This window comes from Canis lupus, chromosome 5, assembly GCF_003254725.2.
Source record: "Canis lupus dingo isolate Sandy chromosome 5, ASM325472v2, whole genome shotgun sequence".
NCBI classification, from domain to species: Eukaryota; Metazoa; Chordata; class Mammalia; order Carnivora; family Canidae; genus Canis; species Canis lupus.
This window is the reverse complement of record NC_064247.1, coordinates 86,737,502-86,756,489: the sequence shown is the minus strand read 5'-3', so window position 1 is coordinate 86,756,489 and position 18,988 is coordinate 86,737,502. Positions and strand designations below refer to the sequence as shown.

The window sequence follows — 18,988 nt, the reverse complement described above, 5'->3', positions numbered from 1 at the left end:
TAGATAGAAAGGTTTTGAAATCCACTTGACCTTCTTTCTGCACAGCTGCAATTTCTGACCAAAGACATGATCTCAACCACTCTCACCAGCTATGAAGAAGGGTAAGACCTGCAATTGGTAATTTCTGAAAAGCCAATGGAACACAGAGCAAAGTGATCTTTGAAGATACCCTCCCTCCAGGATGAGTCACCACCACACTGCTGGTGTTCAACAGAGATGGTTCCTGTCATCACAGACTTGCGTCTTCTCTATTGTCCTTCCCTCCTACTTTCCCACAAATTACATAGTAGGATTTTGTAGATTTGGCATGAATGACAGTGCTGTGAGTAAGCAATAACATGTGCTTCAGAACTTGAGATCAGTTGTTTTTTCTTGCCTTTCTGGGGTTAGAAGACCAGGTTAAACAGTGGAACCCAAAGCAGTAACAGGTTATTGCAATGTGACGATAAAGTGTGTGTAAATCGCAATGTTGCTAAAAGTCGGGTCATTCACTGTCACTTATCCATTTACCTGGTATTTGTTGTGAAGAACTCTTTGAAAGTTTCTTTCATGGACTAGACATTATAGATAGAGAAATAAAACATACTCAGATGGCTCCATGGAGTTAATAATCTAGTGGCAGACACAGCGAAACAACAATAATGGCAAATGCAGAAATCACACACATTTCTTTCATTATAATTGTGCCATGTGCTAGGTAATAAGGGAGCCAGGGGACGTGGTGGGGCTACAGCAGACGGTCTTAGAACCAGTCTGAAGCCCAACGCATCCCTCTGACTGGGACATTTATCCGACTGCTGATACTCAGGTTCGGCTCCTGTCAGTTGTGCTGCTCTGTACTGTGGGAGGTGCTGACCTGACCACTCCTGTGTCACCCAGAGCTCCTCTGGGTTCAGCTAAAGGGAGATAGTGGCTGGAGATTAGAGGGTTGGAGAAAAGAACTCCAAGTAATTCATTTCGCCTCTTCTCTATCTCAAGGTGGGCACTTCTTGCAGCAGCTGGCCCTCCTCAGTGGCCTCAGTTGTCCCTCCCTTCCCATGGCTTGTTTTGTGCCTCTAGTCTTCCTAGTAACCTCTAGACCCAGAGTTCCAGGAATTTTGCATCTTCCCTTTGTCTGTCTGCTTTGGGGTTGCAGTAACATCCTCCTGTTGCCAATCTTTAGGTTGTCTTCCTTTCCCCCATTTGGTTTCTCAGCATCTTCTCTTAGCTCTGTCATCATTGCCTTGTATTAAATTTTCCTGTTTTAAATACTTGGGAGTGGTTTCTGTTGTTTTGGTAGAGAGTCAATACAGAGTTTTGAATTGAGAACAGAGAAAATTTGAAAGCAAAGGATTTGTTTTCTCTGGGGTCCAGAAAGTGTCCTATCTGGAAAAACAAAAACAAAAACAAAAAACAAAAAAAAAACAAAACAAAAAGAAACAAACATAAAGAACAAGCCACAAGTCTTATCCAACTTATTTTGGAGAGCAAATCTGGGTGCCAGAGCTTGGCCCATGAGTTATCACAGAAGCAGGTTTGGAGAACTGAGGAGGAAAGTAGAGAAAAGGCACGCTCAATGAAGACAGCATGTGAGCAGACGTGAGGGAGATGAGGAGAGAGTCAATCTTTGGGATATCCAGGCCAGGAGGAGGGCAGACGACAGTGTGTCAAGAGGTGGAGTAGTAAATTCAGTGACCCTCAGGCAGGCATGCCTGTGATGAGTTCAGTGAGTACAACTGGAGGGAAGTCAGTGTGACTGGGGGGTGGCTGGAGTGAAGAGGATCACGGAGTAAAAGGAGATGAAATCAAGACATGAAGAAAGGACCTTATGTTTAATATCACATAGTTTCTATAACACTTTGTAGAACACCGAAATTTCAGTTTCCTTTTTTTTATAAAATAGGGATAATATGACTAACCTCACACTGTAATAGTGAGGATAACGTGACAGGGCATACAAAGGGCTTAACAGAGACCAGACCCATAACGAGATGTCTGTCACTATTGTCGTTGTTACTGCTTTTACTTATTTTTCCTGTGTTTTCTCTCCCCTCGGTGGAGATGATGAGTCTACCTTGCTCCACATGTACTTCCCTTGGAAGGCGATCGTTGGCTTGTAGAATCAGTGGCTTTAAACCAAAGCAGAATGTGCTCTTTTACCTGAGAAAGAAGCTAGCCTAATTAATTTCTACTGTGTTCATTGGAGTCAAATGGTGGATTCCTTTGAGGAGAGCGGTTATGTCTTAAATGATGACTTTATATCTGAAGATTCTAGCACTGGGGCAGTGAGTAAAGCTTTAATGGTTGTAGAATGGAAGATGAATGTTCTGGTCCACCCAGATTATCTAATTTGGGGAAGTTAAATGAACGTGAAGATGCCAGCCTTCATGCGTCACTGAAGCAAAGGGTCTTACTCGTGTTGGGATATTTCTGTGTCTATGAATCTGATTTCTCAAAGCGGAAGTAAAGGCACATCTACAAACACCACAGCAATCTAAATGTTTAGATAATTATTTAAATAATGATCACTATTCATGCAAGAATGCATTCATTTCTTTTTTTTAACTCCATTCTATGACGGCAAGATTTTGGGTTTTTTTTTTTTTTTTTTGGTCTGAATTACTCATTTTACAAATGTATTAGTCACCTACTCTGTATAGGGCACTGTTCCCAGTACTGATTGCCTCATCTATCCATTTGATTTTACCTGTGAAAATAAAACCAAAGAGATACTGAAAATCTACTTTCTCATTCCAAAGTTCTTATTTAAAAAAAAAAAAAAATCAGCAGTTGGTTTGTGTTCAAGTGTTACTTTGTAAATGCCCCTCATCTGGTTCCTTTAATTCTGGTGCACTCTCTTTATTATGTTCAGATCACTAGATACTCCTGCTGTGTAACCTTCCACCTACCTACCTCGAGTCTGTCTCTGTCTTCTGCAGGCTTTTAAGCTCTCTGCAGAAAGATCAAATCATTAATGGTATTAAAGATGTCGCAGTAAAATTGTTATCTAAGCTGGAAATGTTACTTGAGTAAAGAAAAGGAGAAATTTTTAATTGGAAGTCTTACAGCTGGAAACCTCGACAGGGCTGGGGTTTTGTGTTTCTTTATATTTATTAGAGTTAATGCGTTTTAGGTTAGGCAGAGTGTGCTTGGAAATTACAAGGACATCTCTGCATATACATGTATGTCCTTTTGAGGCTTGAAAGCAGAATCTATGTTTAACCAAATAGCTTTTGCAACAAGAGGGAATATAATGTTTGTGAACCGCAGTTTTGAAGAACGCCGTGACCATGGGTTTTAGTGGGATCCTGTAGACCAGCTCCTCAGCTTTATACAGTTGGATGCAAATTACATCATTTTTTCCCCGTTACTGCTGTAAACTATAAAATGGTATTGATACTTTCCTTAAATATTAGGATAGATTAAATGAAACATTTCATAGGATGGGTTGGAATGGACTCACTGGAGCCTGGCTTATTTTCTCTCTTCCAGTTGTGCCACAACGAAAAAGTGATGAAATGTGGTTGTGAGTGAAATCTGGCAATTCTCAGTCTTCACCCCATTCCAAAGCCAAAAAAAAAAAAAAATTCTCATATTTCATAGAGTTCATGGAGGTCACTTCCTTATTTAATATGCCCTGTGCATACACAGGCTTTACCCGACCATCTTCACTATACATGAAGCTGTGGATCCTCATCTACCCATTTTATAGATCAAGACTCTGAGGCTCAGATACTCTAAGTAGCTTTCTAAGTCTTTCTGTTCTTTGGCAATAGCGCTGAGCATCCGGGATTCCTCTGGCTTTAGCGTTGTTCTCATGAATTTAAGGTGCATTTAAGAAGGCCTTGATGATTATCATGAGGAGACTATCAACCTAAACCCCTTACGAGGTGATTTTATACATACGACTCCATTAGTTCTCACTCAACCCTTCCCACCAGGAGTTACTATCATAATCTTACACTAGAAGAAACACTGATTAACACAGTGAGTGCATTTGCTTGCATATCCTGGAGTCAGACCACTTGGGTTTGACTCTGGCTCTGCAGGCATCAACCAAGTGCCTCAGGCACATTGCTTAACCCATGCTTTAAGTTTTCTCATCTGTAAAATGCAGAAAATAACAGTGCCGGCGTAAGTGAATTCTAATGATTTTTATTGAGTACGTGTGATCAGTCAATACGCCAGGAACTATGGTGGGATCTTCCTAACCTTCACCTCACTTGGCCTCATCATATTTGGTTTTATCATGCAACATTTTGAGTAGTTCCCATATGTTACACCGAGGAAGACCCTCAGTCCCTTTTGGCAAATGAGGCTACTGAAGGCTCATAAAATGGGCACGGGGAGCGTTATATATCCACGTCTCTCTGTCCCCAGAACGGGTGTCCCGAACACTTGGAAGTCTCTTCCGAGAAGGAACTTCCAAACTATGCTGACCCAGGAAAGGGAAAAGCAAAGAGACACGCCTATTTGTACTTACTTATGCCTTTCGTATGTCATGTGCCAGCGTCGCCTCCATCAAGCCAACCTCTCTGCCAGAGCAACTAATTTACATCTTGTTCATTCAGGTCAGATGCAAGCCAAGCATGTGATGAGTGCATATGTGCCCTTGGAAACTCTAATGCAAGAGCCCAGCTTTCTTCACCTATGAATATAGACACTCAAGACATGTAGAGCAGCAGCAATTCTCTCTGCCCCTAACCTCCTGCAGGGCTCAGACTTGCCTGCAAAGCAGTTTGTTTTCAAAGGAGTCTAAAAAGGAAGAGATTTGCTCCTTTTTCGAGTACTTCTTTTTTCATGTTGTTGGTGGGTCATTGAGCAGTTGGAGGAAATGCAATGCACTTAACTGTCTGGGGTAACCCCAAACACAGCAGGCCCGAGGTCTGAAAGTAACTGTTAGTATCCCCTTGCGGTTTGGGTTTCTGCAGAATGATTCCATTGAGGTGGCAGTGGGGAGATTGAGATTTGAACAGTGTGAATTCCCTTCTCCTCTGTCCCCAGCTAAGGGAGTGCTTTGTATTGAGGGATCTTAGGGTGACTGACAGAGAAAATGCAACCCATTTTAAAAGAGCATTTTCCTTCTTTCTGCCTTTCATTGATGGGCCACCCTTAGCACCAATTCCAATGGCTCTTATCATTTTGAAAGTGAAGTTTTCAAAGGCCTAAGATGTCCCAAACCCACTGTATTCTTACTCACTTTTTTCAGTCAAAGCCCTGAGGTAGGCTTTCGGGGTTTGGTGGGTGGAAGCATCACCTTCTGTGAGCTTATGTTTACCTTTAATTCCCAATATTGCCTACCTCTTCACCCCCGAGCCACACACTTCTGATGTCTCCAGTATATAATAGCCTAAAGTACACCCTCCAGGGGGTGAAAAACATAAGCGGGACAGGGCAGCTAGCCCCTTATTGACACATGGGCTGTCAGATTGCCCCAAAATGTGGAGGTGCGATCTTCCTCTTCATTTGACAGTTTAACTGGCGTCATCTCTATCATCCAAAACACAATTTCTCAATGAAATACTAAGGGCTTTAGAGTCAAAGTAAATGATGATTGAATCTAGGTCTTTTGTGGACTGAGAAATGTCCCCTCACACCCCTGAAGTTTCCATAAATGTAAGGCAGAGCAAGTAATAGCCCCTTTTTAGGATCGTCGTAAGATTAAAAGGGGGTAAGATATATAAAGTATCTGGCTGATAAGAGGCACACAATTAATGTTAGCCAAGCCCTGTTTCTTCCCTCGAACTACCCGCTATGCCCAGCACACTGACATGGAATCCTACTTCCTCCAAGGAATTACCACATTTTTGCATTTTTGACTTAAGGCAATACTTAACCTCAACCTCACTGAGCCTTAGATTCTGTTGCTTTAAAATGGAGTTAATAATACCTCCTCATGGAGCTTTTTAAAAGGATCTAGATGATCAAGTTGCCTAGGTCAAGAGGGTCTCTGAAGTAGGGATCTAATTCTTGGGAGATATAAAGATATACTCTGAAGATTAATCATGCTTCTCCCTCTTAGTCTAGAATGTTGGATTCTTTATTGATCTTTGTTGCATATCTGTCATTATTGGCTTTCTGAAACCTCGGAACAGTTTGGCACAGTGGTGGCAAGTTATAAACTCCCTTGCTCAGTGAGTTTTCTCGCACTTAGATGATCTTAAAATGGTCTCTCTCATCTATCTAAGCTCTTCTATTTCATGTGAGCAAAATGAGGTTTGGAAGAACACCATTATCATCAATATGCATGATATGATCTGCAGAGTTTGGTCAGTGTTTGCAGGAATGGGAATTGTAAAATATTTATGCTCCTTCGATAAGCACACATACCTTTACAGTTGCTATCGATTAAACATTTGAAATAAATCTCTCAGCTTTTGGTCTTTCTACTTGGGTTATTTTTTTTCCTGTGCCAAGTAACATGTTCATTAATGGACCATATGTTTATTCTAAGAACACTTCAATCAGGAAAATGAAGAGATAGAGTGACTATATCTATGTCACTCATATTTGGATTCTGTGGGATTTTTAATTTTCCTAGAAGGGCTAGCTGACTATAGGTAAGTAGTCCTCCTTGAAGGCTGATTGTGGTATACAAAATCATTATAAGAATTACCTCCTTTTTTTTTTTTTTCTTATTTTAACACCTCTACCCTATAATTCCTCAAAATGTCTCTGGCTCCCCTATTAGCCTCAATTTCAGCTGCCAATGCCTGTTTGCCCCCTCACTATATAGTTCTAGTAGTGTCAATGAGACTATGGTTCTCTTTCCTAGCCAAGCTGTTCCCTCTGTATTAGATGAGTCCCACTTTTGCTTCCTTAGGTAAGTCTTGCCCTTTGATAAATACACTTTCCTTGAAGAATCATACCAGAGCTACCTCTTTCAGAACTGAGCATCAGGGCTTCTTTTCTGTGTTCAAGTTCTCTGTGCCTAGTCATCTCATTGCCTTGCTTATTGGTTTTCTACTCTTGAGGCCTCTAATAAGGCAAAAGGCCTCGTTTATTTTAGGTATACCTGGGCCATTACTGAACTGAATTTATCTACTCACATTACTAGGCACTGTGGTCAGCACATAAATATGTTATACTGTTATTTTATCTTTTCTTTCCCAGTTTTCTTCTCTTGGATGGAAACACCATTGAGTCTTTCTCCATCTGGTAATCCATCTAAGACAAAGCTCAGGTGTCTCCTTCTTCTAGAAATCTTCATTGCCCCCCTTTCTTATTTGATATATTGGGATCCCTTTGTCTGTAATCTTGTTGTGTCCTCTGAAAACCACAGGCTTAAGACAAGCAAACCAATGAATGTAAGATTGAGTAAGAACTCCAACAGCATTGTTGAGGATATGGATCATGACACTGATCTCTGTATTTCCTATATTTGTCACAGGACCTAGTCCTGATAAGTTACAGGAACTCAGTCAACTTGTGTTAAATGTGCATGAATGGATGAATAAAAGGAAAATGTGTGAAGGATTTCTTCTGTAGTTCTTGGTCATAACACTCTTTGAAAACATACTGAATAAGAGTAAAAATGCACAACTTATATGCATTTAACCATTCAACAAACATTCATTCCATTACCACCTTGACCACCTGCTTGACCACCTTCCCAGACATTGACAGTCATTGAATATTTTGGCCGTGCAGATAAAGATTCAGTAACGTTCAGGGGAAGCACATTGCTATCTACTTGGAAATTATTAATATGTAGTAAAACGAGTGATTTTCCATCATAGGTACAAAAATGAAGTCTAGAGGCTAGGCGACCATATAACTTATCATCCAAATACTTTGGAAACAAAAGATGCCATTATTAACAGCTATAATGCTAGAACAATATAGGCATAAACCTGGAATCAACCAGGCAAACAGTGGTGAAAGCTTACGAGGAAAAAGACAGTGTTTTTATGAATGTCATTCTGCTGACACAAATTTCAATGTCCATAGGCAAATGTGATAGCCAAATGTATGAAGATCCTCCCCATCAGAGACTTTTATCTGAGTGTCTGAAGTTGTCTATAAACCTATTAGATATTTTTCATAGTCACTCGTGCTATGCATTATTACTACGGTTTGATGGATTCCTTCCTGCAGACCTATCTGTATAAAAAATATATATACTGCGTTACTGCTCTTCTGTTTTCCCCTTTCAGAGAATCTGGAAAGAATATGCATATATCTTTTGGCTATGCTGGAATTCCTGCATTGGTGTGTGTGTGTGTGTGTGTGTGTGTATGCACACATTTGTTGGGTTGTGTCCTAATGTTGGTAGCTTAGAAGAGAAATACCTGTTCATTTTTTTTTTAATTTATTTTTTATTGGTGTTCAATTTACTAACATACAGAATAACCCCCAGTGCCCGTCACCCATTCACTCCCACCCCCCGCCCTCCTCCCCTTCCAACACCCCTAGTTCGTTTCCCAGAGTTAGCAGTCTTTACGTTCTGTCTCCCTTTCTGATATTTCCCACACATTTCTTCCCCCTTCCCTTATATTCCCTTTCACCTGTTCATTTTTGACTGAAGGAGACTCGGTCCTGATTTCCCTGAGATTTTGGCCATAGTCACAAGACTAAACAATTTTTTTTTTAATTTATGATAGTCACACAGAGAGAGGGAGAGGCAAAGACACAGGCAGAGGGAGAAGCAGGCTCCATGCACTGGGAGCCCGACATGGGATTCGATCCCGGGTCTCTAGGATCGTGCCCTGGGTCAAAGGCAGGCGCCAAACCACTGCGCCACCCAGGGATCCCAAGACTAAACAATTTTAACAAAAAGTTGTAGAAGCCACCACCCCAACAAAAAAAGAAAGAGAAAGAAAGAAAGAAAGAAGAAAGGAAAGAAAGAAAGAAAGAAAGAAAGAAAGAAAGAAAGAAAGAAGAAGAAAGAAAGAAAGAAAGAAAGAAAGAAAGAAAGAAAGAAAGAAAGAAAGAAAGAAAGAAAGTTGTATTGTTCTATAGAATGCCTTTATCTGTTTCTCTCTGGAGAAAATGGGTGCTGAATAATGAGTAGGTTGGTTACAGATTTTTTTTTTTTTTTGCAAAAAAATCTGCAATAATTCTTCTCTCTGTAATTGTGCCTCCTGGATAATCCCCTCCCATACTGAGTCTGGAATTAATCCTGTGTCTTATTTTGGCAAATGGGGCAACAGAAAATATGGCTCAGTATTGGTGTTTGCCCTTTTTTTCTACACTTTAGTATCCTGTAACCAATACCATATGAACAAGTGTGGACTGTCCCTATGGATGATGAGATACACGTTGTTAAATCATCCCTATTGCCCACCTAACATTAAAGCAATCAACCTTTATGTTAGGAAGCCATGTTAGACCATGAGCCGCAGCTGAAGTAGCTTAGATGAGAAGAATCATCCAGGTGATATATGGAATCACAAGAAATTTTAAGTTTATTGTTTAAACTGTTAAGTTTTGAGTTAGTTCGCTACTCAAACTTAGTTTGTTAGACAAGCCAACTGATGAAGACATGGCTACTTTAATATAGGATTGTCTTAGCAAAAATGCAAAGCATGTAGCAATTGGGGATCCCTGGGTGGTTCAGCAGTTTAGTGCCTGCCTTCGGCTCAGGGCATGATCCTGGAGTCCTGGTTTGAGTCCCACATTGGGCTCCCTGCGTGGAGCCTGCTTCTCCCTCTGCCTGTGTCTCTGCTTCTCTCTCTCTCTCTCTCATGAATAAATAAATAAAATATTAAAAATAAGCAAATAAATAAATAAACCATGTAGCAATAGCTTTGGGATAAGGTTGGTGCACAGGTGGGAGATGAGGGCAGGAAATGTTTAGTAAATGCTGGAAAATCAGCAAGGAAACTATCAGCTTCTTAGTGGAAACTATGATTAAACTTAGGGGAAGCCTGCAAAGTATTAAGACAATTTTACAACTTAACACATCTTTAGCATGAGCTAAAATTGGCTAAAACAGTTGTAGTTCAAAAAGAAGCTTCAGATACCTGGCAGATAAGACACAGCTGAAAACATGAAATATTTCTTGTAGAAAACAAAGGATTTCTCAAGGCTGACCTAGGAATCTAAAGGGCAGAGTCAAGAGCAGTAGTGGGCAATGAAGTGGGAGCCATGCCCAGAAACAGAACCTGGCTCACTCCCTACCTTTAGAGTAAGAGGATCTGTCAACAGGTAACCAGGTGGACTGCAGAATGGCTTGGCCCAGTGCCTCTCTGGATCTAGCATTCCTCCCCTATTCCAATGTGAATCTCTAGTCCAACTGTCTTTCTTGAGTTCCCCTCTATATGTTAGCTGTATATGGGGTTCAGATAACGTGCTTTTTCAGATCACAGTCTCCTGATTGGGAGAAGCTGAGACTGAGACTGCAGTCGGCACTCAGATCTGTTATGGGTCATTAAAGCTGACGCTATAACGGTAAGAGGTTTTGGGGAGCCCTGGGTTCAGGGTGAGCATGTATCAAATGTGAGAAACATGTGAAGGGTTTGTGGATAGAAGGTAGACATTGTAGACTACAGAAAATGGGCACAGAATATTTATTGCTTTTTCTGTCACGGAGCAGAGTGTCTCTTCACAACCCCAGATGTGGGTTGGCCCCATGACTTTCTTTGACTAAAGCATTTAGTGAAAGTAACAATGTGCAAGGTCCAAGGCTGAGAATCAAGAGAACCTGAAGAATCTGTTCTCGATCTGGGGAACTGTCTATCGCCTGAGTCCAAATTAACCTTCTAGAGGCGGAGAAACCATGTGGAGTGAGTTCCCAATTGTCTGAGCCAAAGCCCCAGGCAGGTGTGTGAACCAAGCTGCGAGTAGCTAAGCCTAGTCAGACCAGACAAGCTATGAAGGCAAGCACAGCAGCAGACTTGCGGATGCACAGAATTGGGACAAAGTTAAAGGGCCATTGTTTTATGTCATTACTGGGTACCGTTATTAAGAGGGCTTTGATTTGGCAACACTCAACTCTACGATTCACACCGAGTTCCGGAGCAGACCGACTTAACCTGAGTCTTGGATTCACTAGTGTTTAATTGACCTTGGCTAAGGTACTTAACCACCTCCTGCTTGTACCTCTTCATCTGCAAAATGGAGACACTCCCCCCTTCCCAAAAAAAAACCAGTGGTAGGCACTCTGGTCTTCTTGTTATGAGGTATGTGTAAGAGCTACCTATTGAGTGTCGAAGCTGAGCAGTGAAATCCCAGGGGCAGCCTAGAGATCCTCTGCCATAAAGAAGGGGAAAAGGTAAATGAAGTTTGATTTAAGGATGTGAAATTAAACCATCTCCATTTTATAAATGTTTCTGGGACTTTTCTGGTTGTGCGTTCAAGCTGAATAATAACAGTAGTTCTTATATATGGGGCATCTTCTGCATGTCAGGCACTTTACACACATTATCTCTAATTCTTACAATTATACTACTAAGCAGTCGATAAATGATAGCTATTATTATGCATCACACTCTGTGTAAATGCTTTACAGCATTATCACATTTAATCCTTAAAATCACTTCTATGATAGGCATTATTAACCCAACCTTACAAATAAAGCAACAGAAGCACGCAGACCTTAGATAATGGACCCAAACACACAGAGCTGGTAAGTGGCAGAGCAAGGATTCCTATTTGGGTCTGTCATAATCTAAAACCTATGTTCTTTTAGCTAGTGCCACTCTGCATCTTGGCAGATGAAAATCCTAGGTAGTGAGAGTTCTTTGTCAGCTTCACATGAGCACGGACGGTGGGTTATTGTCTGCTTTGTTCTCAGAAGTGCTTATCTAGAAGCAAAGGGGAAGGCTGGGGGAAGCTGTCCACACTCCCTAGTGAGTGTTAACATGGGCAGTATGGACTCTCCAGGGTCCTTGCCGGGCATGACGCATTAAACCAAATGAATTGACTCCTAGAAAGTGCCTTTTGCATCACTGGTTTTCAAATTTTATCTTGGGTTCTATCATATTAGGAGTGAGGGGGTTATGGGAAATGGACAATGTGTCTGGCCCTGTCCCCCACCTATGTTTCAGTCATGGAATCTTCACGTCTATGTGTTCTGTCATTGCAGTACATTGAAAAATATAGCTTAACAGAAGTGTTCCTCTTTTAAAACAGCAGCAGCACCAAAGTTGAGGACTTCTGTTTTATGCAAATGCCCAGAGTATAGATAAGACCCGTGGGGCCCAAAGGTGGAAACTTTTATAAAGACTCTCAAAGGTAGACTTAGGATAGAGACAAGATTAGACCTCAAAAGTCTGGCTTTCTTCCCCTTGTAGAACCTTCTGTGAGGCCACTAGTAGATGACATCCCCAGTCAATTTTGATGTGCAAGGAGATTATCTTAAGTGTCCCTTAGATCCAAAAGATTTAGCTGAATATTTAAATAATGAATTACCACGGCCTGTTTTGAGGATGGAGCAAATGGAAGAAACTAGTTCTAGCTTCATCATAATTTTATTTGGGCCACCTTTGGACTATGTTTGACCATATGTAGGCCAATTTACAGTGACCTCTGGGATCAGAGGCATTGCCAAGACATTAGACCAAATGACCTTGGGGACGCTGTCCTGTGCATCAAAGGATGTTCAGCAGCATCTCTGACCTTTGCTCACTAGAGGCCAGTAATCCCCCACCACTTGCCCAGTTAGGACAGCTCCAGACACGATCAGATGTCTCCTGGCCTTCAAAGGCACTCTCAGTTGGGAACCACTGGTCTGATCTAGGCACAAAAATAATTTGATCATCACTTTTCAGTGTCATCCAAAAGAAAACTAAACTCACAACCTAAAATGATATTTGCACTAGTCATGGAAAGCAAAAACAGAACTTGAGCCAAGACTAATGCAGCTTTTAGAACATTTGGTTTTGTTTTTTTAACTGATTTATGGTAACCGAGTTGTGCAGGCCCTGAAGTGTTTGTGGATGTTTCAAAATGACCCGCTTTTCATGAACATCAAATTTTTGATCTATCTGCAGGAAAAAAAAATGAATTGATAGCTGCTATCAAATTTGATAGCAGATCCTGGATATAAAAAAAAAGTTTTCTTGCTGTAAAATTTTAGCTGCTTGTCACTTACATTATATTATATCACATCTCACAATGACATATTGCAATGTGGTGCAATGTAAGTCACATAATAGACAACTGCAATTCATAACTTTCTGAACAGGGAGTCATTCTTTACTGAGAAGTTTCCCAAGGGAAGCGAAGGATTCCCGCTCCTGAGGTCATTCACGGCACTGACGCTCCTGGCCTATGTGGGACTCTTCTCTTCTTATCCTGTCTTTACTCTTGATTCTTCCAACCTACCTCGTTTTTAAAACTGACCTTCCTGTATTTCTTCTGAGTGTGATGGAGCTGTCAATCAAGTGGCTTGCCTCTGTGGAAAGTGGGGACTCATCCAGGCTGACCCATAGGGGTCTCCAACTGCTGCTAGCCTGAGGTTGCACTTGTATGAACTAAAGGATGGATTCACCTTTGGGCAGCTACCAAGCCTCAAAGGGTTCAAGGGCTTGGTGATGAAATGAAGCCTTTCTGAAAATGAGAGAAAGAAGACCTCGCTGGGGTCATAGCTTCTCAAGGGGAGAATTAACTGGTTTTCAGTCGCTGTTCATCCCAGGGCCAGGGGCCTTGTACAGGGAACAGCTCACAAAACTGTTCACGGCAGCCCGGAGGCTATTTCACCTCCATAAACACAGAGAATGGCTCGGTTGAGTCACATGCTCATCTCCTAGGCCAAGCATGGACCTTTTTTCTTTTAAAACAGGAATTGATGGGAAGCCGAGGATAAAGAAGATCTCTCCTCCAAAAATACCAAGCTGTGGAATCTGCGTAGGACTGATCCTTCCACGAGCAATCTTTCTTTCTCTTTAAAGACTGTGCAGGGAGGGCAAGCTAACACAGGGAAAGAACGTAGAAGTACTAGGGAAAGACAGAGTCCTATCATATCCCTGGGCCACCTCGACCTGCTCACTAGAGAAGATAGTTAAACTCTAGACCTGTTATTTGGGCCCATTTACCTTTATAGCGCAGGTAGTTTGAGTGGGTTTTGTTTTATTTTGTTTTGTTTTGTTTTGCAAGCAAGTAAGTCTTACTAGATATAGGCACTCTCTCCATTTACTTTTTCCTGTCTAAGACTTGGAAGATAAGCTTTTCACGAGCTCTCTTGTGTGAGTGCACATTAAATGCATTCATTCATTCACCAGCCTCTTACCTTCTTTAAACTCAGCCACCATGTATTGAACTTCCCTTTGAGCCCAGGTATGATACCCTAAGTTTGCATAATCTTTAAAAGCTCCTTGCAACGCTGTAAGTACTGCCTGGATGTAACCATTTTAAGAGGCTGAGAGAGGCAATCGCTCACCAGAGATCAGCTAGCAAGTGACGGAGCCCAGTCCGTCCTCAACCTGTGGGAGATGATGGCCTCCCCACCCTGGTGATGGTCTTTGTCATTCTCACTTTCATCACTGTTGCCACTGAGAATACTTTATATAATAGAAGCTTGAGGAAGACAAGAATTGTGTGGGATCGAGGATAATAGGATCACAGTGGTGCAAGCCCATGCTTCCCCGCCCCCATGATTTTTTTTGCATCATAATATTTTCCTTCTCCATCCTCTAGGAGAGCAGACTGGTGCATGTTGTACAGCATGAGGCTCAGGCCCCCTGCACTGTGAGTCGTCTTGCTCCTGTGAGCCTAACACTCAGGGATCTAAAAGAGTGGACTTTGTAGGGACCCAGGGATTGATTAGCACACAGTGGACTTCCTTTGCTCTTGGCCTTGGTTTCCTGAATTTCACTGGATCTCCTAAAAATACTGATAACTTCCCTGCATCTCATCTTACTTTGTTCTTCTCAATTTTGCCTTTTGGCAGAGCCACGTGTCGGCGGTGTATTAAGCATCTTGGCCGGGTAGTGCTCTTAAGGAGAGTCAGAGGTAGGAGCACCTATGTCCCTAGCAGGGAGATTTTTTTTTTCCTTTTCCTTTTTTCTTTTAATGTTTTGGAATATATATACTCTCCTCACTAATTTGACTGTCCTTATTCCTCTTTACCATCAGCATATTGAAGTCTAGGATACATTTCAGGGTAGGTTTCCTATAGCTAGCTTTATCCTTTAAAGTCCATCCTTACCTGATGTCAGCTTCCTTCTTTTCTCTTTAAGTCCCATGGACTTTGCTAGTAGGTCCCCTGGAATAATATGCTAAAAACCTTTGCTACTTTTCTGTTCTCGGCCGCTCTGTATTACCATCACCTTTCTGAGGACGAAGGGCCCTGATAAGAGAAATGGCTGATACTAAAACTCCATGTTCTGTATTTACAAACAAGACCCAGCACGTACCCCAATAATGCATCTCCAGGAAGATCTTGCGCAGCCAACACTTGGATTTTAGATTCTCACACTGTAGTTCCAACCTTGGAAATTGTGCTTTTGAGAGATATGAATAAGTAATTCCTTGCTAATGGCCGTTGGCTTATTTTGGAAGGCATTCTTTTAAGAGATTAAGCAAGTGAGTAATATAATAAAAACAATGACTGCCTTTGGAAATGTGCTTCTTTAAATGACCCTCACAGTGTGTCTGTACTTGACTTCAGGGGAGTGCTGGTCTAGACTACCTCCACTTTGCTCCCAGCACTATTTTTATGCCTCAGTTCTTGTTTTTCCCCTGCAGTTCTCCTTCAGAGTTATTATTTGAAATACTGTATTTTATTGATTCCAACATATATATGCATATATTTATTTTTTAATGTTTGAATATCTATGAAATAAGGCCATGTCTTATAGTTGAAGGCATGTATATTGTCAGCTTTTTAATGGGACGTTATTTTTCTCAGTTGGACATAAATTAATGGTATATCTCTTTAACAATATTGTATATTTGATGATATTAAAGTTTTAAGGCATCAGATTAGAGTTGCCAGGGTTTACTCAACTAATATTTTGATGGTCTTCTCTAAAGGCTTAGCTGATAGCTTCTAGCCTTCTATAGTTTGAGAAAGGGAATTACAAGTGTTTGAAAACTATACATGAAATATCAGCAGTTTTGCCGGACCAATATTCTAGGAGTAAAGTGCAAGGCTTTGAAAGGCAGTAGGTGCGACTGGCGCGAAGGCAGATTCAGCAGCTTGGAGCCCCGTTTTGTGCCTGGCAAGTCAATTAACATAACAGAGCTTCAGTTTCCCCATCTGCTAAATGGCAATGATAATCCTTACCCTGAGTGTATGCATTTAGAAGCAGATGGATAGACAGACACACTGTAAATGATATAGTAGGTGCTAGAAAAACAAACTATTGTTTTTTTCTTGTGATTTGACATTTCACCCAGGCAGAGTAATCAAATACAGACTTATCTTAAAATAACTGCAGGACTTCTAAATAAAATCCTCAGCAGAGATGTGAGCATACTTTCTAATTTTTATAATCTTTTTTTATATTTCTCAATTAAGGATATTTTATAAGCGATCATATTTCTAGGCAATGTTAGATTATTCCTTGAAAATAACTTCTTACAAACTTAAACATCTATTTTGGAATACATACATATTTTAGAAAGACAGGCTAAACAGGATGAATATAGGGGCATAGATTTTCTTCTTCTTTCTCTCCTACACAATCAAGATGTGAACTTTGCATAATTTCCTGTGTATATTTTAGTCATCTTACTTTGGGGAAAAAAGATAATGAATTTTAGATAATTGTCTCCTAACCATTCTAAAACTTTCTTCATTGAACTGTAGCCTACCAACATTTATAAGAAAGGCAAGTTTCAGATCAATTTACAATATATGTATCAGAATATGGCCAAGTTATTTCTTTATTTCTAAGATTTGAATCTATGCACTGATCAAAGTTTTTCATATATATACATATATATTACCGTTATACACAGTATGTGTTTATATCAATGTACTTTCCAGTTCCATTAGTTGATCTGTGTGTGTGTGTGTTTGTGTGTGTGCTAAAACCTCCTAAATGTGTAGGACATATTTGTTATGCTATGAAAAACATCAAGGATGTGTGCAGACATACTCAAAACACTAAGAGCCACATCATTAATATCTTTTTCGAACCAAGCATAGTCTTATGATAATAGATTTTATGGATCTCCACAAAATGTCTCATTGCATTTGTCTTCAAACATATTTGTGGCCATTCCTTATCATTCCTGGAAGTCAATTCCTTGTATATCTGACCATTATTCCTTAATTGTGATAAGTACCTCTGCACATAACAGTGTTTTCATTTTTGCAAAGCTTTATTCGAGCCCTACTTTTTTGAGAGACCTTCCTGATGAAACTAATCCAGTAATTACATATCTTCATAAAACTCTTGTATTTCCTGTCTCTAACCTTAGAAGATAAGTAAGACTACCAAATTCTGAGCTATTAGAACCATATGTCATATGTTTATGGAGTTCTTTTGATGTATGGGGATGATTTAATTCTTTAATATGTCCAGAAATCTGCCCAAACATACTGAGAAAGAGAACCGGTGATACTGTAGAAGCATATCTTTTAGTAATATTATCTAGTATTTTAATATGAATGAGATTTGGTATAATAATTTCTGGTGTAAAGATGTCTTCCATATGCATTATTCCTTTTGAAGGTTGATAAAGAAGACAAAGTACCTAGACTATCTCATAAGTTCCAGGTACTGCCCTTGGCATTTATCCTATATTCTTTCATTTGTTCATCACAGCAATTTCATTTTAACATTATCAAACACAGTCTGTTACAGAAAACTAAACGCTCAATCCAAAGTCACATCTTCATTAATTGGTGGCTGCAGAACTTGTCTGATTTCAAAGTTTATGATATTTCTCCAAATACCACATGTTTACACACGCAGTATATTAGAATAGATGAATCCTTAGGTCTCCAGCACTAACCCATTCATTTTGTAGGGGAGGGAGCTGAAGTCCACGGAGAAGTAAATCACAATGTGACCTTGATGGAACTAGCAATGACAGTCTGGCCAAGTGAAAGCATGAAGCTCAGAGAAAGATGACTGTGCTCAGCATACCAGGTTCAATATCACTTTTTTATCAGACTGCCCTAAGATAAACAGTCGTCAAAAGACTGAGAATAATATACTCAAGCAATAGAAAGAGAAAATTCTAGTAAGCAATCTATTAGGATGAAAGTAGAGACAATAGGTGACCCAGAAAGGTCCAAGGACAATAATTACTATATTTCTCTATGAAGTGCATCAGTACATTCATTCTGGTGGCACGTTAGGGAAGAGATAGAAAATGAAACCAATGCCATGTCCAAAAATCCACATAATACTAGCCTCTAGTTGCCTGGGGCCTTCAATAAACATTAAACATTGACAGTTAGCTAAAACCTGGTCACTGACAAGTATCTGAACCAATGATGCATAGGAACTGAAAAAGACATAAACAATATATAACAAAGCTTGCATCAGAACTATAATGGAATCTAATAAACCTGCAAAAATAGAATCATTAGCCCCAGTTCACTGGCAGTGCTGCTGTACAAATTATAGTGATGTCTATGGATCAACTCGAATTTGGAAAGAACTCACCATCATGATCTGACTGTAGCCAGAAGCACATTGAGTAGTGAGGTTCAACTTGTCTGTCACAGCCATAGAGAGGACACCAGCCTGAAACTCCCAGAGAGATTTAGCTATCTATGACTATGGATGTTATCGCCACTCTTACCAGCCCATTACTTTGTAAAGATGAAAACTCTCTTTTCTGTAGGGCCAGTTTTACAAGTTGGGTAAGGTCTAAGAGGGAACTTTGTTTATGACAGTATGGAAGTTGGAATGTGTGTGATCATTCCTCCCTAAATCACAGTATTTTGCAGGCTAACCTGTGAATTTCTCCACTATATGACAAAAATCCATGTTAAATTATAGCCTTCCTTTCTATGAATTCAAATTAGTATAAGACTGAGTTGTGAGAACAAAAATACACTGTATGGGAGGAGAAATACAGTGCCTATTTTATTCACTACTTTGTTTGCAGTTCCAGGGGAGTGACTAGCACATGGTAGGCACTTAATAAATAGGTATTGAAT

At 40.3% G+C, this 18,988-nt stretch overlaps 1 protein-coding gene across 5 annotated transcripts in view; it reads right to left on the bottom strand.

Annotated features, from left to right (window-relative positions):
- The window catches only part of CDH8 (cadherin 8), a 358,676-nt gene that overhangs the window by 27,086 nt on the left and 312,602 nt on the right, over window positions 1-18,988 (bottom strand). The window contains exon 10 of one of the 5 annotated variants that reach the window (XM_035716226.2): window positions 12,509-12,657. The exons of the other annotated variants lie outside the window; for them this stretch is intronic. Within the exon in view, the coding sequence (XP_035572119.1) occupies window positions 12,524-12,657 (134 nt within the window). The 3' untranslated portion in view covers window positions 12,509-12,523. Of the gene's footprint in view, window positions 1-12,508; window positions 12,658-18,988 lie in introns of those variants that run through there. 5 annotated transcript variants of the gene reach the window in all.